The following is a 26,367-nucleotide window of genomic DNA, read 5'->3' on the forward strand; positions in this document are numbered from 1 at the left end:
AAACCGAATACAAACAACAATTGCCACCAAAATATCCCTACAGAGAATACACAAACTCGTGATTCTCCCCGTCTGTTAAATCAAGCCACCTGTGTTATAATTAGTATAGCTATTTCATAGCTTATCAAAAGGAATGAATGGCATACTCTTGATTCTCCAATTTTATATAATCTGCGCCTGTCCGAATTATCGCCTTTTTATTGTTCTGGCGGTTGTACCACCACCATAAAAATGCGAGATCGATCAGACATACGCCGTAGCATACGATGATAGTGATCTCGGCAGGAACATAGCGTGGTGCATCGTTTGGGCGGAATACTTGGGGCCCTGGAGATTTGTTTAGTAAATACGCCCTTATAAAGCACAGCGTTTCATACCGATGATGTTTCCCACGCAGTATGCAATGAGATAAAGCGCAGCAACCGTGGTTTTCTTGGTGTAACCGGCCACATTTGTCGAGATGAGTGACAGAATCGCAACGAATGGAGTTGGGCTGGCTTGGGTCATGTAGTAGCCTATTAATCTACCAACCTTGTTGGATAGAGGCAAAGCAACAATGAGGACCATGCCGACAATCGCGCACACCAAACCTCCCATGCTGCATATCAGTCGCTGGCCAAAGTAGTCTCCGAGAAAGCCATTCAAAATCAACGCAACTATCTCGACACCTCCACCTGGTATGCCGTATAGAAGGCTCTGCTCTTCAGTGTAGCCGAAACTGACGATCTGTATGGGTGAGTAACAGCATCACTTGAAACGAAAAAGGATATACGCACCAGTTGGCTAAAAAAGTTGGTGATGCCTCCATTTGGAATATCCGCTAACAAGGCGTAAAATACAAACCCCCAGACCATCGGATCCAATAGAGCCTCTTTGAATTGGTAAAGTTTGAAGTGTTTATTTCCGATACCCTGCTGGTTGACCCGGACTCGTTCGACTGCAAGGATTCGATCTTCTGGAGACAGCCACCTCGCATTCAGCTGGTTGTCCGGAATCAGGTAGAAAAAGTAACATCCAATGCAGATGGTAAATAAGCCGGTGGCTAAAAATATGATCTTCCATGGCTCAATTGAAGAGCCATGCTCGCGCGTTCCGACTGCAATTCCGTAGGCTATTAGGCCTCCGACGATTTGTCCAACTCCATTGAAACTGAACCAAATTCCCGTGCGTTTTCCTTGTTCTTGCTTGGTCCACCACTGTGACCTGTTAGCATGAAACTATACTAAAAAGAAAAGATAGCCACACTTGTGAAGTTAGCAAAGTAAATCCTGGAGTAACTGCAGCCTCGAAGATGCCCAAGAAGAATCGAATGGCTACCGCTCCGCCGAAATTTGACACTCCGGCGAAGCACGCCAGAATGAACCCCCACAGAATGATAGAGATTGCCGAGTATTTTCCCAACGGCATGCGCTGAAGGAGCTGGGAGGTTGGGAACTCCCATCCCAAGTAACCTAGAAGATTTAGATAGCGTTCCTAAGCTGAAGCAAAAGAGGCATACCGAAGTAGAACAAGCTACCCAGCCATTGATAATTGTCGCCAACAAGATTCAGGTCGGTTTTCAGGCCCATGACACTGGCGTATGATATCGTTGTTTCTTTCCATCGCGTTAGCCCTAGCTCTGGCGTCGATCATAGTATCGCCTTACTGTCTAGATAATTCATCCCATAGACAACGCACATCAACGGCATCATATGCCAGTCAATAATCTTCAATAACCGCCGATTGGTCGCTTCATCGATAGTAATCACTTGCCCTTCGATCCCCTCAAACGCTTTCATAGCCTCATCAACATCGTGTGAATGTTTCACAATGCGCGAGTCAACATGTTTGGCGGGAGTAGGCGAGCCCTCCTTCTCCACATCCACAGCGCTGGGCGCATCGATTTTATCGTCGATTGTCGACATCTTGGTGTCGTGTTACTGCCAGTTTCGTTTCCTTCGTCCCGAATATATTGGGATGAAGAAACTTTGCAAAACTGAAAAGGATCACGGTGACATGACGTGACGTGATAGCGGATGCGACGGTGCTTTTATACGTGTACTACATTGTACCAGGCGCCGATCCCTTCCTCCTTCCCCGCACAGATAAGAGATAGCGCGAGGTTCGTGATGATTTGAAATAATAACAGCCGCTGTTCTATCGTATGATTCTCCATCGGCATTGGCTGCTTTTGTACATGTCCATTGTTGTTCACCCGAGTATATACTCAACCAGACCAGCCTATCGAAAGCGAGTAGAGAACAAGGTGGTCGGAATTTTTGAGTATCTCTCTAACTCGAACGCGCAATTGCTCGACAGCGCAACGTCAGCGCTTAGGACCGCCACACGAGATAAAAGAGATAGCAGTGGAGAGACTCGAGAGGAGATAAAACTTTAAACAAAGGAGGAGAGAGGAGAAAGAAGATCCGTGACAAAAATGGCAGGTGGACTAAACGTGATAACAGCGGCTCCACTTCTCCGTTATGGCCGGGCTCCACCATGTTAATACTATATCACTAGTACAGTATACTCCGTACAGTGTTAGGACCGTGCGATTGTTTGGGTTTACTATCTTTAAACCTTAACGTTGGCCCTGGGCTTTAAGTGTATCGTATTTGGTCAATTTCCCTGCTCTCGGCCAAGACTGATGTGGAGCAACTGCTCTAATTCTACAAGAATTGAACACTATCTAGAAATCCGCCAAGCAGTTTTGATTATGTAGATATCTTCTCACAGAATCTATACTACTGCGAGCCAACTCTGGAAAGATAAGCTTCCCATCCTTGCTTCTGGTATTGCTTGGCTGCTTCAACCGGGTCCGGCGCAGCATAGATCCCTCGTCCAGCAATGATGAAATCCGCGCCCCGAGCCACTGCCGACTGCGGTGTCTGATATTGTTGGCCTAGTTTATCACCGGATGAGGACAGGTTGACACCCGTGGTGAATACCACAAAGTCTTCATCTTCGCTCTTCGTTGTCTCGGTGGTGGGCTCATCCGTCAACGACCTGTTACACACAAATCCCATGACGAATTCCTTATAGCGGCGCGCATAGTCCACCGATCTGGTTGTGTACGCACCCGTTGCCAGTGAGCCCTTGGAAGTCATCTCGGCCAGAATGAGCAGTCCGCGCTCGCGGCCATACGGGAAATCCTCCGCGGCAGCCGTCTGCGCCAGAGCCTGCACAATGCCCTCGCCGGGCAAGATGCTGCAGTTTATGATATGAGCCCATTCCGATATCCGTAGTACACCACCGTGGTACTGCTTCTGAACAGTGTTGCCAATGTCGATGAACTTGCGGTCTTCGAATATGAGGAAATTGTGCTTCTCGGCCAGCTGAGCAAGGCCCTTTGTAGTCTCTTCGCTAAAGTCGGATAGAATGTCGATATGGGTTTTGATCACGGCGATGTGTGGACCGAGTCCTGAAAAAAAAAACAAAGAGATTAGCCCGTTTGCTTAGTTAGATGGGGGTTGCTTCTGCCTTGCGACGTACGGTCCGCGAGATCAAGAAGCTCCTTCGTGGTCGTGACATCGGCGGAGACAGTCACGTTGGTCTTTTTTGCTTCGGCAACTTCGAACAGTTTGCGAACGAGGTGATTGGGGTGGTTCTTTGCGCGCACGCTATACGTCTGTCTTGATGAGGAAGACATGATGCGAAATCGAGGGGTATCCGCGGGGGTTGGTTGGTACAGTGCTTCAAGAGAGAATTAGTTGAACCCTGATTTTCTCAGGGCCGAATAGAAATAATTTCTAGCCCTCTGAGGCTTTGTAGCCAGACCTTGGTCTAGGTATTGACTAGATATTGAATTGGCAGGGCGGTTCAAGTGTGATTTGGGGTGGTAGACTGCTGGTGGAGTGCCCGCAAGCAGAAAAAAAGTTGATGCGGGACGGCTTATCGCGTCCGATAAGGCCCGGGCTCGCCTGAATAGTATACTGAACAGGCTCAACACAAGCATTCGTACTCAAAACGAGGGATTATTCATTGAGTAGTGATTATTCTACATTATTTATACACCCCACCGACCTGTCTTGCAAAGGTTTCACCCTCTGCCTATCTAGCTTAAAAACTCAACAATTCCCGACCAACTCCAAAAACAGTCATGCCCCAAAGAGTAGCCTGGCACAGCCAGAACGTTGATCCATAAAGGCGCCCAGCTCCTCGAGCCTTGGTTGAGTAGATGTATCCGTAGGTATAGACAATGCGCGAAAGCACCCAGGCGCTTCCAATGGCAGCCGACGCCTGCGGCCACTTCAGACCGGCGATGAGGATGTAGAGGATCGTCTGCGACATGTTCTCCATCAAGTTACCGTGAGCGCGCTGGGCGCAGTTGAACTTCTGGGCCTTGGGCTGTAATAAAAAAGGAAAATTGTGAGCTCTGACTTTCTATTGGTTCTGAATCCTGATCACGGAGGACGTACATTTGCCTTGCATTGCTCGGGAGTCGCGTAATGGTGTGGATAAGGAACGGCGGCGTCCTTGCGAAGGCTGCCCACGATGTTTCCCTGGATCCAGGAGAGGAGAGGGATGGCACCGAGAGCGACGCCGATAACAACACTATACAGAGAGTCACGAGTCAGCAAGGCCAGATCCGGAGTCTTGTTTGCTATCCGATCTTCTAAACAGAGACAGGTCGTGACGATCCATTGGCAAGAAAGAGCTTACCCATAGTTTTCCGGGATAGTGATGGTAGCCATGGCTGTGAATTGTTTGAATATTCAATTGCTGACAACTGTGAAGGATGGCACGATATCTGGCTTTGGGCGGCGACGAAAACGAGTGTCCTTTTGGATTCCGCAAGAAACTTGCGCCTCGTGGCCTTGCTGGTGATTTTTATTCGGCCCGTCGGAGCAACATTTCGCCCGCAGTGCCGAGGCCGTAGACGAGCTACCAAGTGTCACCGTTTGGAATTTACCATGGCCTTCGATGGCCGTCGATGTTGTAGAGAGAGATCTGGAGGGAGTGCAGAGGGCGTAAAATTACATGTGCAGTTGTGAGTTTGAGTGCCAACAGCCACACCCTTGCAAGCTCACGATTGCACCTGCCTATGACGCGACGAACTAACCCGATTAGTAAGTTAGCTTCTTCCAGGATCAACAAGGTCAGCCGCTTTTGTTGTAGCATAAAAGCAATGTATCATGAGTATAATAGTAGCAGTAAATTCGTATTCTAGCTCGCTGATATTAATATGACAATTGACCGGGTTAGCTGGCGACCATGGTCTACGCTCCCATCTTGCTGACACTGCCGTATTTGGCCTGCCAGGCGAAAAAGTATAGCAAAGCGCCGAGTGGCTGCCCGACTAGACAGAAGCTCACCCAGAACACAGTGTTTCCAAAAATTCTAGTTGTCGGATCATCCATCTTCTCCAATGGCAAAGTGACGGTGATGAGCGGGAGCTGGAGCATCATCCCGGCAAAGGCCACCCCTGGTCTGGTTAGCTCGGGGACAAGTTTGAGAGAGTATGCAGGCTTACCAATTAGATTGTGAGTAGGAATGCCTACTAGCAGTTCGTGGAGGATGGCCGAGAACAAGAACACCATGATGCTAGCCGCAAAAGGGCTCCAACCTCTCCCGACCAGCGGAGAAAAGATGTGTCTCTTCATGAACAAGTACACCGGCTTATTCCAGGATCGCCAGTACATGCCAAGGCTCCAGCTGTTCCACCAATCCGAGTAAAACTCGCGGTCACCAAAACGCATTACTTCTGCCAATGCATTCAGGAGAGCTTGGAAGAGAGCGAAGAAGCCCGCGAGCCAGATAATCAACGAAATGGTCGAAAGCTTCATGATTCGCTCAACAATGGATGTAAAGTCCAACACCGCAATTTTGTCGAGAGAATTTTGCAGCACGGGGGCAGCATACTGCGCTGATGTGAGCCAAATAAAGACCGACAACACTACAAACTCGACAAGGCGTTTCCCCACAAATCCCCATCGAATACGCGGAGTTCGGGGATAAACTGGTTGATAGACCAAAGTAGGTGCCAGCCAGAAATAGGTCAGATTTCCAACTGTGATATTCTGTGGGTACGGACATGCGGAATATATATCGGGGATTTTCGATTGCTCGGACGGGTGGAGCATAGAGTGTCGAAGATCACGGTTGGTGAAGGCGTAGGAGCAGTTCTTGAGCCACACGATAATGCCGTGCAACTCGCAAATTGTACCGATGCCAGGGTGGTGGATATAATAGTACACAACAAAGTTGGTCACGACAAGACAGAGAGTGGCATTGATAGTATGCGCAAAAGCAATGAGGCGCCAGGTCGACTGAAACGCTTTTTGTTCTCTCTCCGCCTCCGCTGCAACATCATCCTTCTTTTTTGTGCGGCCTACTGCACCCCTAGTTTGCTGTGCAGCAGCGAGTTCGATTATATACGCCACGAAGAGATGGCACGGGACGAGGGCGAACAGCATAGACCCAAGTATTAAATCGTTTTTTCGAAAGTCGTGGCATTTGATACAGATGAGGACACCATACTAGAAAAATTGTAAGACCCTGAGAACTCTCGGATTACAGGCGACGGCTCACCTTCATGAAATTCTCAACAACCAGTCGAAGGTTCATCACAACTGCCAGGAGAGGTTTATTCAGCAAAGCGCCAGTGTAAAGCATCCAGTCAACTCACTCAGAACTATAACCATCAAGTTGCGAAAGCCGATGAAGCTCGGATTCCATGTGGAGTCTCTGCTGAGACACGAGTTGCGCGACTCTGAGTGGTACGCCGCAATATGGCGGTATTTACTCCTCCCAGGCCTTTTAAGCGCAGTTGTTGTATGTTCTTTGGGTTCTTTCGATGATTGCGTAATCTTGGACGAACTAGGGATTTTGTTGTCAAGGGCAGGCATATCGATGCCCGTACTGACGGCTGCCTCTGTGAGACTCGTACTCGCCATGGTGCGAAGGGAGCGAGCGACAGCTGGGACCAGAAGACGCAGAGCAGAGAGCGGACGGAGTTGCTTGATGATTCAAATGCAAGGGTTTTATTATGGCTGTAGGTCGGAGCTTCGCTTATCGGCGGGAGGTAGGTTGCATCGAGCGATTGACGACAACAACTAACACATCAGCACTGAGTTCAATCAGGCCATCGCATTCACCATCCGATACCAATGAAACTGCAGTATAGTGTGAGAGGGTGTATCAAGGACGACGAGGCCCATGGCGGGGTAAGCGACAAAGAGGAGGAGGAGAGGAGGAGAGGGGTCTGGATCTTGTCGACGCCGCGACGCTGAGCTCGAGCTAAGTTTATACCGTTTATCTGCATGGCCGTGCCGTGCAGCTGCTGGGCCAATCACGTGGCCCGGTCGGCCCCGCTCTGCCAACGCGGAAGCAGCTCTCTCGCTCCTTCGCCGCGCTTTGTGGCTTTTCTCCCCATGTCTGCAGATACTTCCGCTCTCTCGATCCAAAAAAAAATAATCTGGGGTTTTTTTCCTGACGATAGGCCGAGCCAGAATACGCGCGCATGAGCTAGCTCGCAGGAAAAGAAGAATCGCGATTCTAAAGCACCCTGATGGCCGCCTACGAGGAGTCTGGCGGCGACGGTTCCTATGGCGGACGGCCGTCAAGACCATACGAAGGCAGCGCGGGTCCTCGCAGGCCAAGTGAGTGTCATGTCTTCCGATATTGCTGTTGTGAATCTGACAGTGGGATCTAGGGCCGGTGACGGATTATGGCTCGTCAATGGTTCAGTGGATGCGTACACGACGACCGAGATACAAAGGAACTCATCGTATGGAAGTTGAAAGACCGAGCGCGAGTTATGCAGTTGATGTAGGTGATACCGCTCATATATGATGGGCGACGAGTGATTAACACACACAGGTACTGCCTCCGTTAGCCAGGGTACACTCGCCGGCCGATACGATTCCCGTGCGGCATCTGCATCAATCGATCGGAAAATCAAAGAAACCCATTACCGTCGTGAGGTGGACGCCAGAAGGTCGGCGACTTCTTACTGGTGGACACACGGGGGAGTTTATGCTATGGAATGGGACAGCCTTTAATTTCGAGACGGTGATGGACGTGAGTCAACCTGGGATGCAAACAAAGAGATCCATGTGCTAATCGTGTGGTATCAGGCCCATTACGACCAATATCAGGCCGGTGTCACATCTGCTGCCTGGTCGCATAGTCACGACTGGCTCATCTCCGGCGGTCAAAAGGGAGATGTAAAGTACTGGCGACCCAACTTTAACAATGTCGAAACAGTCGATGATGCACACCACGATGCTGTGAGAGACCTGGCATGGGGTCCCAGCGATACAAAGTTCCTCTCGGCTTCGGATGATACAACACTTAAGATTTTTGACTTCACCGCTCGTGCCTGTGATACCGTCCTCACTGGTCATAACTGGGATGTCAAGTCCTGCGACTGGCACCCAACCAAAGGCCTCCTGGTTTCCGGTTCCAAGGACCATCAAGTCAAATTTTGGGACCCTCGCACTGGTCGGTGCCTGACTACGCTCCACAGTCATAAAAACACTGTTACTACAACCAGATTTTCTAGAGTCAATCACAATCTTTTGGCTACTTCGTCGCGAGATTCTACTGCTAGGGTATTTGATCTTCGAATGATGCGCGACATATGTATTCTCAGAGGGCACGAAAAGCCAATATCTTCGTTAACTTGGCACCCAGTCCATAGTTCGTTGATATCAACAGGCAGCGAAGATGGTTCGCTATATCATTACTTGCTGGATGAGCCCAATCAGCCCCCCGGCCAGGTCCCTACCGTGGCGCCATACGACAGCAACGATCCGCTCAACACCCCACCCCAGGTGGTATATCCTGCCCATCGCATTCAATACGCTCACGGCTCGACAATCTGGTCTCTCCACTGGCATCCAATGGGACATATATTGGCCTCTGGCTCAAAGGATAATTTCGCACGCTTCTGGTCTCGAGCTCGACCCGGGGAGACTGCATACCTGAAAGATCGGTTCCATATCGGAGAAGAGGCAGCTGAAGCACAAGGGACATGGAATCGGGGTTTCGGGAAAAAGCAAATGCGAGAGGAGGAAGAACAAGAGCTTGAAGACGAGGCAGACGGTCTCGTTGACCAAAGGGCTGCGGCCCCGACTCTCCCTGGTATTCAAGGGCTACCGGGTATCTCATCAGACGGGGGTCCGATGGGACTCCTTCCAGGCATTGGCAACCCGCAACCGCCTCCTCAGCCGAATATGGCTCCAGGCACTAACCAACTGGCTTCGATGCTAGGAGTTTCCTCGCTGCCTCCGGTCGCACATGGCAACTATGCACCACCACAACCACCACCAAACATGGGTTTTCCAGGCCTCGGTTTCGGGCCCCAAGCCACGGCCACACCCCCTCCGGTGCCGCCAGCTAATCTTAACCCGAATCTCAATCTCGCAGCATTGCAGAAGCAATTACTGGCGCAAGGAGTTACACTTCCCGCGAATTTCGCCAACCCAAGCGCATGGAATAGGGGCTAATCTTGCTGCGGGCGGCAACAACATCCCTCAGGGCATCATCCGTCTTCGGGGTTTACCTTTAAAATGACTTTATTTTGGCAAAATGTATCATAGTACGGGTTCTTTCCTAGGTGGAGGCGTTAGTGATGATCGGGTAGCATGTAAAATGAAGGGTACATTGAAATTCATAGCAGCGTTGCATACTTTTTTGAATGTCATGTCATATTCAATGCAAGGAAAGCCAGGGTGGGAACCATTTTCTGCTCACCATATATATTTAGCTGGTTTCATGGTGTCGAATAGGGATTTCACTTACTAGTAAATGGAATTATTTTCATGCCCAAATGTCGAATAAATCCGCATTTCAAATGGCGCTTTGCATGGGAAAACTCGAGACGATGACAACCAAGACATTGATAACAGCCCAGATTAAAGGCACCCATGTTGTCATGGCGAAATTACCCGCTTCATAAACCCAACCGAGGCTAAAGCAGAATGTCAGTTTCCTTTAAACACCAAACATTTCTTTTAACTGACATTAATCCAACCAAACTACCTGCGAGCAAAGCTTCCAGGTTGGATATTACCAGGTACGCAACGGGCACAGCCCACATAGTTCGCCAATTCTTCCATTGGATGGCAAATGCAAACAATGCAACTATAAAATGGGTTCCGCCGTGCAGAATCAAAGTCCAGCAGAGTGTAAACCACCATATGTCCGTGGAGTGGTAAAGATAGTTTTGGTTTTCGGGTACCCCGATGACGGGGAGGTGAAGAGAGGGGAATGGCGGAACAGAGTATCCTAATGGAGCGTCATCACTCATGTTGACCGTGAGTCCCCAATATCATAGACGGAAGCCTAGGTATATAAAAAAAAAGGGCAGCTCGTTGTTGTCGATGGAGCTGCAGGTCCAACATTGAACATTGGTGGAGCCGCTAGGAAGACCCGCAGATGACTGTTGCTCTGTGTTTGCATCGTTTGCCGGGCCGCTCCACCTGCCGTTATTTACCTCGGTTGCGGAGAAGCAGTCAACTCCAAGTCGGCCTGTCGCATCTTCTCTTCCTAGACGTTACAGACTGGGAGAATTAGCTATGGCGACTGAACGCTCGCTAGCAACGCTGCTGCGGTCGCTACAAACGGCCTCGGAGCCGGAGGATGCATATGCGTGAGTTTTGCCTCTTTTGCATCTTTCCTCGTGCTTCCAATACACTGACGTATAGCCAGCTTGCTACCGACCGCAACCAGCTTCCTCGCAGTGCTTACCAATCCATTGAACGTGACGCTGCTTTCCTCGCAAATCCTGGCATCGCCAGCGATATGGGATCACCAGATTGACTTGCACACCTGCCGACGAATCTTGAGTGTATTCAATACCGCCGCCATCGGCATCATACAAAACGAGGCTGCCGACGAACCACGCGCCCCCTACGCCCGACGAGGACTGGATCGAGAAGCATGGCTAAAGGCTGTTGTGGATGGGGCGGACGATAAATCTCCTCGATGGCGACATCTTATCCTTCTGGCTGGCGTTTTGCTTGGATTTGAGGGGCAAAACAGACAAGGGCTGCCGCGTAACCTTCGATATAAGCTGGAGTCGGCGCTTGCCCAAGCCACGCAGCTTGCGCTCCAGGAAGATGCTTATCTGGATGGAATTGCGGGGTGCTGTATTACAATGGTCCTAAACTATACCTTTGAGCACTTATCCGACCAGAATCGCAGTCGCATTGATTACGATCGCTTACTACCGTTGATGCTCAGCTCGACATTCTCTTCAAGCGAAGGCCTCGACAAAGCCTACTTTGTGGGAACGGCAGATCGTGATATTGTTGAAGGGAACACAAAAAAGTTTGGGTGGTCGCCCGAGTCGATGACCTACCAACACGTGAAGGACATAACTGCGCGGCCTTTGGTCGCATCGCTAGGACCCCTCTCACGGCTCATCGCACATGCCATGGAGAATGTTACCGACCCTAACATCGTGGCGGATGGTATGAGCTTTATCAACGATTTTGCGCGAACTTTATTAGCCCAATGGCGACAGAACAAGCTGTCAGAAGTGGATCCATCAGAGGAGACCGAGTTCCTCAATGCCGAGTCACTAAAGTCGACTATACCAGATCTCTGGCGTCTACTTCGATCATCCATGTTCTCAATAGTCATAATTCTACGAGCGGTGCTTGGCAGAATGCTAAACGACCGTGTGCTCGCTGCTGGCAGTGGTATGTGTACCTTAGCAAATACAATCCCCAAAACTTTGAAATCTCAGCTCACAAATTACAGTGGCACCTTTTATTGCAGTGCAATCATTACATATTCTTCGTAATCTTTACTTTATCACCTCACGCGCTGGGCAGAATTCCTCTTCACAGTACTCTTTTGTTAATCTCGTCGCTATCGATATCCTTGCACAATATCCAGACCTGGCCGAGAACTTTCTACGAACCATCAAACCCATTGAGCTGGGCCATATTCCCGACCACCCATTAGAACGATCTCTTGATTTGTTCTTTTTAAATACGGCTGAACACTTTGCGCTCACTCTCCCTCCGCAAACAAACGAAGAGCTTGTCATCTCAGCTGCCACACCATACTTAGCAGCTGGAGGGAATAATCATTTATTGGAAATTTTTGAAGCGGCACACAGCGTGGTGCTCGCTGTCTTTTCAGCTCCACAGAATGCCGATGTGACTGCCAAACACCTACCCTTTTATGTCGATAATCTTTTCACGGTGAGTTCATATTTGACCCGGCTATGCTTATCTTCCGTGACTGACGAGAGTCATACAGGTATACCCACAAAACCTCTCCGTTCGCCAATTCCGGCTCGCATTCAGATCTGTGGTGCAAATAGCAGCGCCTCCCTCGCCATTAGCCAGCAGCCAGCCTCTCCTGGCACCTACCTTGTTGGAACTTGCTCACGAGCGTGCCCTTCAAGCATCATCCACAATCCTACCACCATCCACGCAGTCCTCTGAAGAAAACGCGTTGGAATCACCACCTTCACACTCTGAGAGATCAGGCATTATCCTCGCCATAATCGACTCCCTCCCTTTCCTCCGCGTCGAAGACCTCGAGGAATTCCTCCCGCTGACTGCACGCCTCATCAATAGCACTGTTGAAGAACCAGAGGATATCCGCGCCACCTGCATCGAACGCTTTTGGGACGTTTTGAGTGGCGGCGAAATGGACGTCGATCGCGCCAATTTTTGCGTTACATGGTGGTGCACGCGAGGCGGAAGGGAGCTTTTGCTGTTTGGCGAACATCATCAACAGCAGGCACAGCATCGGCCTGTTTCTGAAGAACCGCTAATGAGCGGGGCAGTGGTTGATTTGTCTCGTGAGAGCAAGTTATGACATTTTAGTCATTGATTTTACAGGATTATATATTTAACACGTTGAAGGGTGGCTTGAAGTTGACATTAGATTACTTAGTTGTATAATTATTACGAGGCTTGATGACGAAGAAGATATTTATACTTAGTAAAAGTGAAAGTTAAGTCTATATTCAAACTCTGAAGTGTACATATGTACTAATGCTGGCATCCATGAAGAAAAGAAGACGTTTCATTACGCTATGAATGGGATCCCAACGGTAGTCTTCTTTCTATATTCAACATAATGGTTCTGGAAAAACGCAACAAGATGTTTCTCCTCGCCTGCATTAAAAACCTTATTATCAGCAATGATTCCAAGTAGGTAAGGAGGAAGAGAAGAAGAAGAGAAAGCAAACTTACCCTCTATTCTCGACTGGAAAAAGCGCCACAAGACAACCGTAAAGCCAACGAAGCAGACAACATTCTGGAGCACCAACTGGGTTCCCAGACCCCACCAGAAGAAGCCAAAGTAGCTTGGATGTCTCAGCAGACTGTATATTCCGCTTGTCACTAGCCTGTGACGAACATCGCGCTCTGTTTGCACAATATGGTTGAAGTTGCCCGCCGCAGTTGCCATTGCTAGTGTTCGCACGGTTTGGCCGATAAACATCAGTATTACACCCGTGAGCACGATCATGACTGAAATTTTGGAATCCGGGTCGAAAAAATAGCCATTAGGCGCAAGCCAATGCGAAATCAAGCACTCGAGAACGGCAGATCCATGAGCAATATTGTAAGCTGCGCCGTTAGAGCCCAGTAAAAACGCAGACACATCTGCATTGCGAGTGTTGTACTGCGCCGTGACCCAGAACTCGAGGAAATGGAAGACGCATAGCGACGAGACGAAAAACGACACGCGCCAAAGCCGGATCTGTTGCCATGCAAGCAAGATTGTGATTACGGAGGAGATTCCGAGGGCGATTCCGAGGAAGAATGCTCGCACAGATATGCCAGATAGTGCCGTCTTTCCGCCGGGGAGAAGTGAAGAAGGGTCGAATGAGCGAGGTTCGACGGTTATATTGTCGATTGTGTGAACGGTATGACTGGTGGTGGTGGCAGTCGGCGGACGCCATGCGGTGTAAGTCTCGTGTGAGTCATTTCTCGAGTCAAAATTCTCTGGTTCAGAGAAGGGATCCGATGAGGTTGACGCTGTGGGTGTTGGAGGCATTTTGATTCCGGCGGGTGTGGAGGGGCGGGCGGAGGTGTTGTTGTTGGCGAGTCAAATACTGAGAAGAGGCGAGAATCCCGAGATTAATCTTCAAAACGAGAAAAGTAGCTGTTCAAAGAGGAAGAACCCCCCACGACACGCCATCTCAGCAAGGCTCTTTTTGCCGTCGTGAAGCGTCTGGACGAGGTTCCGTGGTCTGGTCTTGCTGCGCTGCGGACAAAGACAGCTTGGAGCTCTGACCACCCGCTAACTTAATCTGGGCTGACTTCTTTGTTTGACTGTTTCAGGATTGAAATTAATTATTACCTTTACTGTCTAATTGACGCAAATGCAATTTTCGGAGACGCGTAAAATATTTTTCAACAGATATCAATTCATGGCGATATTGATGATTATTGCCATAGATCAATTGGTGGTTTTTGATGTAAATTATGATAATACCGGGTCCGTTCAAATGTTCAAATGCTGATGGGAAAAAAAAGAGGCTATTTCTGCCAAGGGTTTTCTTGATGAAACAATCAGCTTTCTTAATTTCTTATTCTTGTAGTAAATACGACTACGTACCACGAGCTTGTAGATACCGCGTAGCCAACGATCGGCAGGATATAGTCGCTGATCACCGACATGGCTGACGTCAAGTTAACTACCCTGTAACAGCTTAATGTTAATACTGATTATACACTGGGCGAGGGGCCTGTTGGTTTGTGTTATTTTCCCTGCGTAATTGGTGGGTCCTAAACACTTTATGCTATACTCGTATTTGCAGGTCACGTATGTCATGGCCGGTTTACCCAAAACAGCCTTATCCGGCCCGTTTGTACCTGGATATCCTGGCATCAATGTTTCTTTGTTTGTCTCAAGTGACTTCTGCCGCTTACGCCTAATTGTTACAGGTCCATACATGCGTTTTATACTTTCAAATGAGGCTGAGTCGCAGAAACAAACGTTATCCTGTCCAAGTAGCCAATAGTTATACAGTCCGTATCTTCACAAGCCTAATTCTACACAAACTGAAAACGAGACGCTACGGGTTTCCTTGGGAATATTTAATTTTGAATCACCGTGTTTCGTTTGATAGGATACGAGTATTTAGCAAAAAAAAAAAAAAAAAAAGAATAACATTCTGGCCGTTGGGTTTGTGCTGAAGACCGGTATTTTACGTGTATTTTACCCGCACGTTACCGCGGAGAGCTTTCTGGCGTCATGTTGTTCAAACTCTCCTCACCAAAACTGACTCACTCTCTCGTCTTTACTCTTCGGTCTTTCCTTCATCCTTCCATTCTCCAGCCTTTTGGATCCCAGGCCACGCTTGGGTCTCTTATCAAAACCTGCCCTTTATATTTGGCAGTTTCTTTTTCGACCGAGCTTCACCTCACTTTCTTCAGCTGTAGCTTCCGCGGCTAACTCAAAAATCCACAAGGCAGCAGCAACTAAAGCCGGTCCTCAACCTCCCAACGCCACCGGCTTCTCGTCTCCGCCTCTTTTGTTTGTTTCTTTCGTCGCGCTGACTAGGCTGCCTTTCAACTTGTCTCAAATGACCTGACGAAGAGAGGGAAAAAATGTCATGGCAGGTACCCCGCTAGACAGCTCCAGCACCAGCACCCCGCCTGGTGCTGTATCACCGGAAGATTCCACACGAATGCACGGCGAGTATCTGGAAGACACAGAATCCGAAAGCACAAGGAAACGTCCTCGCCTTGACCGCGGCAGAGTTTCTGGTGAGGCAATGTCGACCGAAGGAGCATCGCCTGTCCCTCAAGCCGCCTCTCCCAAGACGCCAGACCGCAACGACCGTCCGTCTGTACAGCGCCCATCAAGCCGTGTCACGATCAATATGAAATCACCCTCTCAAGCCATGGCTTCCACCCAAGATTTGCTCCTAACCGGTGGGCTCCCCGAACGGGAAGATGAGACGCAGCCAGAAGTCGCAAATACTCCAACAACACCCACCGAAGATGCCACCATGGCTGGAGCTCATTCTTCCACCGCTATTTCAATCACATCGTCGCCCGCACAAAGCCCCGAGATCGAGGTGGCTGATCTGGAGGATATGGATCAGGATCCGAATACATCACAATGGCGCCCATTGGGGGAGGCTCTCCGCGAGCAGAATACAACAGGCGTAGTTGAGGTCCACGAACCATTTTCACTGGCAGACCAGTTCCCAAAGTTACGTGGAAACCCTGACCTGAGAGAGTCTCTAGAGGAGACTGTGAACATGATTGAGAAAGGTAGGCAGGCCCCCTTGTTAGTATTCTCTGAAATGCTCACGAGACATCAGGTCATCCTCAGGATATGATGCTCTTCAGTGCGGTCAAACAATGGCTAGATTTATGTGCTGAAAATTTATCACAACTTACCCTGGATTCCATCCAAGATGACCGAGAATTCTGGGAAGAATTGCCTACGATAGTCGAAGGATTGCTGCGTAGAGCAGTGAATTTCCAAACAAACCAAACCCAGGGCATGTGGCAGTATTTGGAAGAGTTTTTTCTTGATTTCGGAAATCTTGCTGTTCACATGCTGCATCTCGACATAGGCTATCTCACACTGGTTTGCCAGGACCCAGACATACAGCCCCAAGACACTCTCAGCAGACCGTACTTGCAATCTTTAGCTTGGACTCTTCAAATCTCCAGCATTCCATTCTTTCGCGCCCTGACACGAATCAACCACTCCAAAGTCGCAAACCTCATTGCTCGGATCAATGATCACATCGCTGATGCCCCTACCAATATTCTGCCACGGCTTTCAGAGTATATGTTGTTGGTATTCGAGCTTCTTCCAAAACTCCCCCATCTAGCGCCAGCCTTGGCTTCTGCGTTAGCCGTTGCATCGAACTTGGTTGAGTCCCGCAATGAACGTCGTAACCATGGTGCCGATGAAGAGTTACTGGATACTCCCGTCACCAACCGGGCCATCAAGAACTCCTACTCCCTTTTCCGTACGGTCAACGAGAAATATCAACAGGCTGTTTCGAAAAAAGCGTCTTGGGTTACTTCTGACGTCAGTGAGAACCTTTCTCGCTCTATCGGCCTTGCTTTTCGCATATACTGTGATTGGGATCCTACTTTTGCCGCCAAACTAGCACAAGATCTATCCCTCGATTTACCCGAAACTTCGAATGATGACTACTCTGTAATCGTCTTTTATGGTTGGAAGTTCGGCTCCTTAAAAAGACACATTATGGACGGGCGTATGGAGCTCCGAGTGTGGGGCGTGGAATCCATGCAGATCGAACTTGTCAGCATCTGGCGGCAGAACATCCAGGGCAATCCGGAAGGAATTGAATCCCCGGTTGTGCAATATCTTTTGAAGTTTCTGCGGGACATTCGTATTATCGATTATATTGTCGGGGTAGGATCACATCCTCAGCTGATAAGCCGCAGTGGGAACATTGTCGGCTTCTTTGTGGTGACAAACACCTACACCAATGCCGATACCGACACTATCTGGAAAGCTATCACAGATAGCCAGGACCAGAGGACCATTGGGGAGGTGTTGACACTGCTTAGCCGTACCATCACAATGCATACGTCCTCCTCCACTGGTCTTCTCTACTTGTCCTCCAAGCTCCTTGAATTTTCTCTCAGCCGATTTGACCCTCGTGTCATTGAGTTTTGTGATCTTCTTTTCAAAACAATGAGAGAAAAGTACGAAGAGCGTCATCGCAGTGACTTTTCAGAGACCACGTACATCGATTCGACTCCATTGCGTTTGTGCGTGCGCTTGATACGAGAGTCAAACTCTTGTCACGACATTAGCGACGAACTCAAAGTTACGCTCCAGAGATTTGCGGGCAATCAATTACAACAATTCTTGCATTTTGGAATGAGCGAGCCTGATAAACGAGATGTCTACGAGCAATGCATTGAAGACATTGGCCAGAAGAACGAATTCGCCTCCGGAAGCATCCAAGCTTTGAATGCACTGATTCCAATGGGGTTTGACTCTCAAGAAATTCGAAAACTGGCCACGGACTATGACTTAACGGCACTAATTGTTTCGGAGTTCACACATTTTTGGGACAATATCACAGAATTCACCGATCGATTCTCGCAAAATGCGCTATTATCCCGTGTCCACTTTCTTGGTCGTATGATCGACAAGATACCAGACAAGATAACACCGGAGCTTAGTGATGTTCTTTGGACAAAGGTATTCATGACAGGCAACATAGACCTTGCAAGGGGTTTTGTGTGGGATATGTTATGCCGAGTCACAAAGCATTGTATAGCGCAAAACCCTTTCATAGAACGGTGTCTCCATGAGTATTTACCAAAAGTGTCGCCTGAAAACTACTCACCCGAGATTGCCTCATTTGCTGAACACGCAGTTCACTATGAGATTCGCTTCAACCCTCCACCTATCACTGGCGAGAACGAAATTATTGCATTGCCAGGAATGGAGCGAATTTGGGAGTTCATTTTGACCGCTCCTCCAAACACTATTGAAGGAAGAGCAACTCATTTTGCGATTGAGGCCTACTTAGACCTCCCGCTCATACGTAGGGCGCCAGCATCAGCGGCTGAAGCAACGCACATTTCTCTAGTGGACCGCTGTGTTGAGCAAATCAAATCAGCGGCTACAAAGTTGAAATCCTTCGACGATGCGCCAGGCGGAGATGACAAAACGATGGTGACTGCTGCAGACGAACAAGAAATTCTCTCCGCCGGCCTGAAGCTGAGCCGTTCTTTACTGTTCTTACAACAGCTTCTACAGGGTCTACGGTCTCGACCGCAATACAGTCCACCACAAGGACCCCCGCCCGAGCTTCCCGAGCGTATTGGCAATGGAGACCCCGTTGATATTTCGTATCAATGTTTCAACGAGGCCAATCATTCTAAAATCCGTGTTCTACGTATCGGCAGCCTTTGCACTGCAAGGGAATTGGTTGATCGCCTGGTTCGTGTTACCGGTTTTCGAAAGTTCAGTGTGATACATTCGGGACGGAAGATAAATTTGCTGGAAGATCCAAACGCAACCGTCGAAGATCTCGATATTAAGGCGCTTCTGATTATCCGAAAGATCCCCGATGGCCCTGAGTTAGTGGCTGCTGGACGACGTCAATCACTCACTTTGGTTGACTCTGAGGTTCTCAAACACTTTGACGACCTCTATGATCTTCTTGGTCTCAAGGACAATTATGCACGCGAAATATATGATTTCCTCATAGTATTTCCGCCACAAGAACGTTCCCGGGAACTCGTGAGAGCGGAAAGCAATACAGAAGATGAGCTTTTTCCAATGGAGAAACCCTACAAACTCTTATATTCTGTGAAAGCGCTTTCTACGTGTTTGCGGGAAGAATCCCTTGAAGTGAGTTTAAATCAAATATGTAAAAATTGACGGATGCTAATTCATTTATAAAGGCCGAACCTAAAGAATCCTTCATCAGCCACAGCGTCCAAGTGGTAATCAGTGCCTTGATTCGACCCAGCATGGCAGTGGAACTTGGTAACAATATGAACCTTGTATTTGCTTGTCATTTAATCGAATGTCTTTTGCTATGTCTTTCTGGTATGTTGGCTAGCAATTTGTCGTTGGTAATTTACGCTAATTTTTCACCAGTGAAAACATCCAGCTCCCATACGATACCCAATGCAGAACCCTTGGTGAAGAGGCTCTTCTTCTTCATCGATGCGGCCCAGAAAATCGACCAAAACCACTTCATGGACATCAACGTTCAAATACTTATATGCCAGTCCTTTTCCGTCCTCATAGAAGCATCTGTCTGCCAACAGAGCTTCTGGGAGGTGACCAAGCAACATACCCAATTTGGTACCTTGATATTTTCTCTGCTTCTGGAAGAGAAACGACCCTCGATCCGTCGTCAAATTGCGGAGAAGATCAAAGTTATCTGCGGGTCCTCAAAGACCCAGAAAAAGACAGCAGCCACGGAAAGCGCTGATGAGGATGTTTCTACTCCAGAAAACTCTACAGTACTTGACATCATCGCCACTGTATGGGACGCTTTCGTTCAAAATATGCAGCTTTCAGTACAGTATGCAGATCAGTCCCAGGAATTCTTTTCTGTGGCACTTGTGGTTATCCGGTCAATTACTGAGAGATCCCCTTACGACATTGTATTTACCGAATACATTTCCCATTGGAGCGAGGTTATGTTGAGCCACAAGACTCAAGAGGTACGTTTTTATACTTTTTTGAAGAGAAATAACATTAACAGTACTCGTAGTTTGTTGGGCGAGAGCCAGTTGATCATGTGATACTGGGATTTGCTCGTCTCATACGATGGTGCTTGGAGGTCGCGGAACGAACGGATACACAAGTGAACGCCACGTTAGTGAAAAAAGCTGCTCCTGATAATATCTATATTGATTATAGTCCTAGGGATTTCATCGAGAGTATGATCAACAACTATTTGTTCCCCGACTTGTCAGAACCTTCGGATACCGAAATCACTACACCGCGAATTCCCATCATGCACGAAGAGACCAGGGAAGAGTTATATCATATTCTTGTTTTGCTCTGCAAGCAAGTAGACAACTATGCCAAAGTTGTCGATTTGATGTCAGATCTCATTCCTCATGGTATGCCTTCCATATTCCTCCCCTCCCCCCCAAATCGCTGCGTAAACTCTGCTAATAATGAATCACCTTAGATTACACATACAATACAACGTGGGCAGTGGATAGGTTGAAGGCGATCCGATCACCCGAAGGCTACGCAGGGCTCAAGAACTTGTCAAACACTTGCTACCTCAACTCTCTATTTACCCAACTCTTCATGAACGTACCATTTCGAGAATTTATGCTACAAGTCTCAGTGACCGAACCTGAAACGTCACAGAAACTTCTAGCAGAAACAAAAAAGATTTTCGGAAACATGCAAGAGACTTGGTGTAAATATGTCGATCCAGAAGGCGCTGTTGGGACAATTCGCACCTATGACAACGAACCGATTGACGTGACCATTCAGATGGATGTCGATGAGTTTTACAACCTCCTCTTCGATCGGTGGGAGGCGCAAATCTTAAACCCAGAAGACAAGAAAAGTTTTAGGGCATTCTACGGCGGACAACTGGTTCAACAAATCAAGTCGAAGGAGTGTGAACACATTTCAGAGCGGCTTGAGCCATTTTCAGCAATTCAATGCGAGATCAAAGGGAAAGCAAACTTGGAAGAAAGCCTGCAGGCATACGTGGAAGGGGAGATTATGCAAGGAGGTGTGTATCTCTCTGATCTGAAGATGGTGGTTTTGATGCTAATAATACATTTGCAAGACAATAAGTACTCGTGCACATCCTGTGGAAGGCACGTGGATGCGGTGAAACGGTGAGTAAACTTGTTTTTAATGTTACTTTTGAGTTCTTTTCCTGATTCCTTTTTAGGGCCTGTTTGAAAGATGTACCCGACAACCTCATCTTTCATCTGAAGCGCTTTGACTTTGACATGCTCACCATGCTGCGCAGTAAGATCAATGATGAATTTCAGTTTCCAGAGAGAATCGACATGACTCCGTACAAAGTCGAATATCTTTCTGAATCTGACAGTCAACTTGAACCGGACATCTTTGAATTAGTCGGCGTTCTCGTCCACAGTGGCACGGCTGAGTCAGGTCACTACTATAGCTACATTCGTGAACGTCCAGGAGCCGACTCGAGGAAGTCATGGGTTGAATTTAATGACGCCGATGTCAGCTCATTCGACCCGTCAAAAATCGCTGAGCAATGCTTTGGTGGATTAAATGATTCTCTGCACACGGCATCGATGGGACAAACACGCTACGGAAAAGTTTGGAATGCTTACATGCTCTTCTACCAGCGTGTCTCCAGCATGGATTCGGCCACGAAGAGATATAAGCCCCCCACCAAGGATACCCCGGTTCATGTGGACCTGCCTATTGATCTTGGCAATCACATCGCCATGGAAAATGAGCTCTTTATTCGCACATATTGTCTCCTAAGCCCTTACCATGCCTCTTTCGTTCGTTACCTCCTCCGTTTATCGAGTGAACTTGTGTCTACAGGCGAGTCCAATAGCTCTAGCCTACAAAAAACGGCGATCTTCATCGCCATGGATACCTTGGACCAATTGATATCGAGGAGTCGAGAGTTGCCGGAGCTTGATCGGATTTGGCCTGAATTCAACAGAGCCATATATGATACCCCTAAAGGAGCATATAGAATCATGCAGTGGATCGGCGAGAGAGATACAGGTCTGCGTAATTTGATTTTGAAGCCCCTGCAAGCATCAGTTCGAACCGTTTCCAAGAAAATATTTGCGTCGGCACTTTCTAGGGTCGAAGACTTGTCCAGAGACGAAAATATGGATGAAACCGAACGAGACAAATGGGAATATCGGTATACTGGAGCCTGGGAAGAAATCATAGATATAATGAGCAATATGTGGCCCATTCTTCACACAGCAAGCCGTTCATGGGACGACTACTTTGAGCTTCTGTCAATTTTTACTTCGTTCAAGTCCCCCATGATTGATATCATGTTGGACCATGGATTTCTGATAAAATGCCTCGAGATCCTTTGGCTGGACAGCGAAGATTGCAAAGATCTTCGAAAGTATTATAACAACTATGTCCGACTTGTGGAGAGAGGCCGCAAATTCTCCCACCGAAAATTGATGGACTTGCTTGCTGATTTGCTCAAATTTATCGACTTCACGTTGTCACCTACCCCTGACGATCATTCTCGTCTCATAAAGGACGGCCGATACTCTTTGAATGAGACTGAAAGCTCTTTCATTTTTGATCTAGAACACAGCAAGACTGGTGAACTTGTTCTTGTTAGGAAGATTCTTCAGCATCAAGTTAACCCCACTGCCAGCCACGCCATACTTCGACAGCTACTAGAGGCCGAACCAGAAACTCAACTGTCGCAGCACATAATCAAGGTTTTGGAGGATGGCCTTAGGGTGGCTCCCGCACAACTCTGTGCTCCATTCCTGGAGGCAGCCGTCGTTTTCTGCATGCACAGTCCTGATGAACAGCAAGTGGTCAACGTGATCGATTATGTGGCTAAAGGGGTGGAATCCATAAACAGCAGTGGGGGACGAGAGCATATTACCTTCTTCACACAAATCTTATCCTCGCGGAACGAACGGATCGAAAAGGATGAGCAGTGGTTCGCACAGCAGATTACTGCGCGTATTCCCGACTGGGCTCCTACGCTACTTATTTACCCTGAAAGCGTAGTCAAAGACCTGACCTTTGAAATGCTACGCGAACTTCTATTCGGTCAAGAACAGAGTGAGGCAGATGACAACGGCCGCACATTCTACACTAAAGTTGCCAGGGAGCTTGCTCAGGCGTGTGTGGAACGACTGAGAAAGACGTATCTCGTGAATCCTGGCCAGAACATTGAAACCAGGATTGTAGAGACAATCAATTTCGTCATCAACCATTGTTTGCAAGAATACTTTGACGGAGATGATCCGGATGATGCAGAGTTCATACAACAAGCCGAAGGTTTGCTCTTTTCTCCCCACTCTCTAGCTCTGACTTTTCTAACATCACCATGACAGTTGTGCTTGGCGCCATTAATCAGTTGTCGGTGGAAATGCCAGAGGAGATGGCGTCTGGTGAGACTTTCCCTTTTCATATGTAGAAATCCTCTTATTTCTGACTTTTTTTGGTAAATTTCAGTGTCTGATTTTGCTTCACCAGAAGATTGGGAAGACCAGTCGATCATGGGAAGTGATTCTGAGCTTGGCATGGCAACCCCATGATGGAGCTAGTTGCTATCAAAGAGTTCAGAAAGAGAACATTCTCGGTTTTTATTTCCCTTTTTTTTTTACGTGTGGGATTCATTGCTCTTTGGCAAAAGGCGATAATGATGTTACGATATGATGGAGGAGCGGAATTATTTCTTCATCTTTACAATGACTTGTTCTTTTTGCATTTTTGAAGGCGTTGTTGTAATGCTATCCTACCCCCAGCGGTACTGGCGGATCAAAAACGCCATCTTTAAACTACTTGATCCGCACTCTTATTATTATTCGTCATTGCAGCGTTCTCGTTTCTAGGGGGTTTTTTTTTTCCCTTTTTTTCCCAACTCTCTCGTTTTTTTCTGAGAACGGCAGGCGTTGGTCTCGGGGAATGTTTTGTTCAAGGGCAAGCCGCAGGGTGCTAGCAGGTGATTAGTTTGCAATACATTTTTTTAGCCTTTTAAACATTTGTGTTCCTTGAGCAGAGGTTTGTTGAATGGCTGTTGAGATGAAATCACTCTTAATCAAATGTATCTCCTCCAAATACATGGACAGGCTTTTATATCAATCACACTTTAAAGCTACTTACGAATTTGTCAATTAAAACAGGCTCGCTCCCATGAATTTTTTAGCATGAAAGGCCCGAAAACACCTTGCTATCGTGACTATGATATAGAATCTTCTAAAAGTACAGTTTTTTTTGCTTTCCTTCCGTAAGGGTGGGAGATACGTGTGTAATATGACAGTTGGGGTGAAGAAACAGGACCTATAAAATTCGAAAAAAAAGTCTTTATATTGCATCCTCAAATTCTTCGTCATCTTCGTCGGATTCTTCCTCCTTGACGACTTCCTCCGTCTTGACCTTTTTGGCTGCAGGACCATCGTCGGCAGGGGTTGTGGGCGTACCCGTAGCAGTCTGGGGAGCACTGCTGCCTGATTCCGATTCTAGTTCTCGTTTTAAACCACCTAAACTGCCGGGGGCACTTGTAGGACCAAGTCCGCCGCTCATGACGGTTGCCGCAGGGGTGCCTGCAGTACTACCTGTGCCCGAGATATCACCGACATCTTCGAATTCATCGTCGTCTTCCGAGTCATCTTCCGCAGAGGATGCTTCCTCGGCCTTGGCCTTTGCAATTTCAGCATAGTAGGCAGCGATGTCATCGAGTGCGTCTATAGTAGGTTTTTGCTCCTCTTCATCTTTGATCTCGCCCTTGACGTCGATTCCTGTTTCCGTCTTGACTTGACCAGCGTTTCCTGCAGTGGTAGAGACGGTTGAGTGTGTATGCCACACAGGAAGGGCATTTTGTTTTTCAACGGCAGCTTTCCGCGCTGCTTCGGCGGCTTGTTCAGCGGCGCTCTTTTCGGCTGATGATTGAAGGGAAATTTCAATAGCGGTAGCGTCGGTTCTTGTGTTTCCGCGAACTGCAGCCGGTTGTCTAGCAGCTGCAGCAATCGCAGGCTTCGATGGGTGCGTTTGTTGATTGCGAACAACATCGATCTTGTGGTCCCAGGCCGTATCGAAATCGTTCATGGGTATATCTGTTGCATCAATCTGTTTCAAAAGACTCATCATGGCGTCTAGTTGCGCCATAAGTTTACTGTTTTTCTCATGCCCGGTTCGATCAAGGCCATCTTCTCCCCTCACATCTTCAGTAGGTTGTAGAATAGCGCCGCACGATTGGCATTCAAAGCCTTCCTCGCTGTAGAGGCTCAGCACGTCAAGCTCGGTCCATTCTGCTCCGCACTGCAAACACATGTACTCCTTTCGATCTTCACTAGGTGTGTACTGCGCTTTGATGGTCGAGGTCAACCGAAGAACACGGAATTTGATCGCATCGATGACTGGGTGTAATGGGATGTAGTAATAATCGCGATTTACCGGACGGTTCGAACCTTCGCGAATTTCACTTCGCGTATGACTGTATATACACGGCCTTTGTTAGCGTTTCCTCATTTGCACACCATGGTATACAAGTGTGGACTGTACACTGCGATGAGGCGGTCTTCCCGAAGCCGAGCGCAGAGCTTCCGGAGATCCTTTTGTTGCATGCCAAGTAAATGGGCTAAATCTTCTGCGTGAAGTCTATAGAGATGATGTTGTTGTCAGCATGTTGTATCGCCTGCTCGATGTCAAATCCCAAGAGGCATACACTGAGTGTATAAACAAGGCATCAACCACCAAGATCTGTCTCGTCTCGTAAAATGCGCGGACCACGCTCCGAACCAGGGAGCTTGCGACATCCATAATGGCGTGATGACTGTGGCCACTGGGGTACAAACGAAGCTCAGCGGAAAGCTCGAGTAACGAATCTAGCGAGATAATCGAAGAGAGGCCGGGTGATGCACCTAGGCGCAAAGAACTGCAGAATTGGGGAGTTGCAATGACATGCCCATCTTTGTCCTTGGGGGTGATCCGACAAGAGGCCAAGGACAGTGGAGCTGAGGAGGTGACGGTGTCTGAAGTTGGGCTTTCAGACTTTCAGACAAAAGGATCGATGGCCTTTCACCTGCAAGCTGAGGAAAGAGTGTGTGTCTGAGCTGCGGAGATGAAATCAATGAGGCTGACGCTGTCTCCCACCGCCTTCCATTCTGGGACTAGTCGGTCTGTCCACGGCATTTTTTTTTTAATCTTTCAGGTGGGACACATTTGGAAACGCGACCAATGCTTACATTTACCACGAATTAAACTTATGAGTCGCTTTTTGACGCAGAGATTGTGGCCTACACGCCT

General features: G+C 48.1%; 9 protein-coding genes across 9 annotated transcripts; 3 read left to right on the forward strand and 6 right to left on the reverse strand.

Annotated features, from left to right (window-relative positions):
• Positions 1-37: 37 nt before the first annotated feature.
• Positions 38-1,904, reverse strand: TRUGW13939_06216 (uncharacterized protein; the record flags this gene model as incomplete). Its single annotated transcript, XM_035489370.1, has 7 exons — positions 38-89; positions 147-327; positions 378-726; positions 777-1,196; positions 1,246-1,451; positions 1,499-1,594; positions 1,646-1,904. 7 exons carry the CDS (start codon positions 1,902-1,904, stop codon positions 38-40), a joined length of 1,563 nt encoding a protein of 520 aa, XP_035345263.1.
• An 819-nt stretch (positions 1,905-2,723) lies between these two features.
• Positions 2,724-3,628, reverse strand: TRUGW13939_06217 (uncharacterized protein; the record flags this gene model as incomplete). Its single annotated transcript, XM_035489371.1, has 2 exons — positions 2,724-3,400; positions 3,472-3,628. The coding sequence occupies 2 exons, from the start codon at positions 3,626-3,628 to the stop codon at positions 2,724-2,726; spliced, it is 834 nt and encodes a 277-aa protein (XP_035345264.1).
• Positions 3,629-4,038: 410 nt separating this feature from the next.
• TRUGW13939_06218 (uncharacterized protein) lies at positions 4,039-6,875 on the reverse strand (the record flags this gene model as incomplete). Its single annotated transcript, XM_035489372.1, has 9 exons — positions 4,039-4,326; positions 4,398-4,533; positions 4,642-4,675; positions 4,892-4,929; positions 5,010-5,036; positions 5,203-5,404; positions 5,453-6,458; positions 6,511-6,551; positions 6,608-6,875. The coding sequence occupies 9 exons, from the start codon at positions 6,873-6,875 to the stop codon at positions 4,039-4,041; spliced, it is 2,040 nt and encodes a 679-aa protein (XP_035345265.1).
• Positions 6,876-7,489: 614 nt separating this feature from the next.
• On the forward strand, positions 7,490-9,431 carry TRUGW13939_06219 (uncharacterized protein; the record flags this gene model as incomplete). The annotated part of the gene is made up of 4 exons (XM_035489373.1): positions 7,490-7,580; positions 7,634-7,749; positions 7,801-8,001; positions 8,058-9,431. The coding sequence occupies 4 exons, from the start codon at positions 7,490-7,492 to the stop codon at positions 9,429-9,431; spliced, it is 1,782 nt and encodes a 593-aa protein (XP_035345266.1).
• A 343-nt stretch (positions 9,432-9,774) lies between these two features.
• Positions 9,775-10,234, reverse strand: TRUGW13939_06220 (uncharacterized protein; the record flags this gene model as incomplete). Its single annotated transcript, XM_035489374.1, has 2 exons — positions 9,775-9,895; positions 9,948-10,234. The coding sequence occupies 2 exons, from the start codon at positions 10,232-10,234 to the stop codon at positions 9,775-9,777; spliced, it is 408 nt and encodes a 135-aa protein (XP_035345267.1).
• A 268-nt stretch (positions 10,235-10,502) lies between these two features.
• TRUGW13939_06221 (uncharacterized protein) lies at positions 10,503-12,765 on the forward strand (the record flags this gene model as incomplete). The annotated part of the gene is made up of 4 exons (XM_035489375.1): positions 10,503-10,576; positions 10,636-11,630; positions 11,692-12,140; positions 12,199-12,765. The coding sequence occupies 4 exons, from the start codon at positions 10,503-10,505 to the stop codon at positions 12,763-12,765; spliced, it is 2,085 nt and encodes a 694-aa protein (XP_035345268.1).
• A 213-nt stretch (positions 12,766-12,978) lies between these two features.
• On the reverse strand, positions 12,979-13,953 carry TRUGW13939_06222 (uncharacterized protein; the record flags this gene model as incomplete). Its single annotated transcript, XM_035489376.1, has 1 exon — positions 12,979-13,953. The coding sequence occupies one exon, from the start codon at positions 13,951-13,953 to the stop codon at positions 12,979-12,981; it is 975 nt and encodes a 324-aa protein (XP_035345269.1).
• A 1,564-nt stretch (positions 13,954-15,517) lies between these two features.
• On the forward strand, positions 15,518-23,657 carry TRUGW13939_06223 (uncharacterized protein; the record flags this gene model as incomplete). The annotated part of the gene is made up of 11 exons (XM_035489377.1): positions 15,518-16,184; positions 16,235-19,272; positions 19,326-19,473; positions 19,525-20,099; positions 20,150-20,253; positions 20,305-20,504; positions 20,576-21,139; positions 21,197-21,248; positions 21,305-23,397; positions 23,454-23,510; positions 23,575-23,657. The coding sequence occupies 11 exons, from the start codon at positions 15,518-15,520 to the stop codon at positions 23,655-23,657; spliced, it is 7,581 nt and encodes a 2,526-aa protein (XP_035345270.1).
• Positions 23,658-24,426: 769 nt separating this feature from the next.
• Positions 24,427-25,881, reverse strand: TRUGW13939_06224 (uncharacterized protein; the record flags this gene model as incomplete). Its single annotated transcript, XM_035489378.1, has 3 exons — positions 24,427-25,555; positions 25,609-25,719; positions 25,787-25,881. The coding sequence occupies 3 exons, from the start codon at positions 25,879-25,881 to the stop codon at positions 24,427-24,429; spliced, it is 1,335 nt and encodes a 444-aa protein (XP_035345271.1).
• Positions 25,882-26,367: the final 486 nt, after the last annotated feature.

This window comes from Talaromyces rugulosus, chromosome III, assembly GCF_013368755.1.
Source record: "Talaromyces rugulosus chromosome III, complete sequence".
Taxonomy (NCBI): Eukaryota; Fungi; Ascomycota; class Eurotiomycetes; order Eurotiales; family Trichocomaceae; genus Talaromyces; species Talaromyces rugulosus.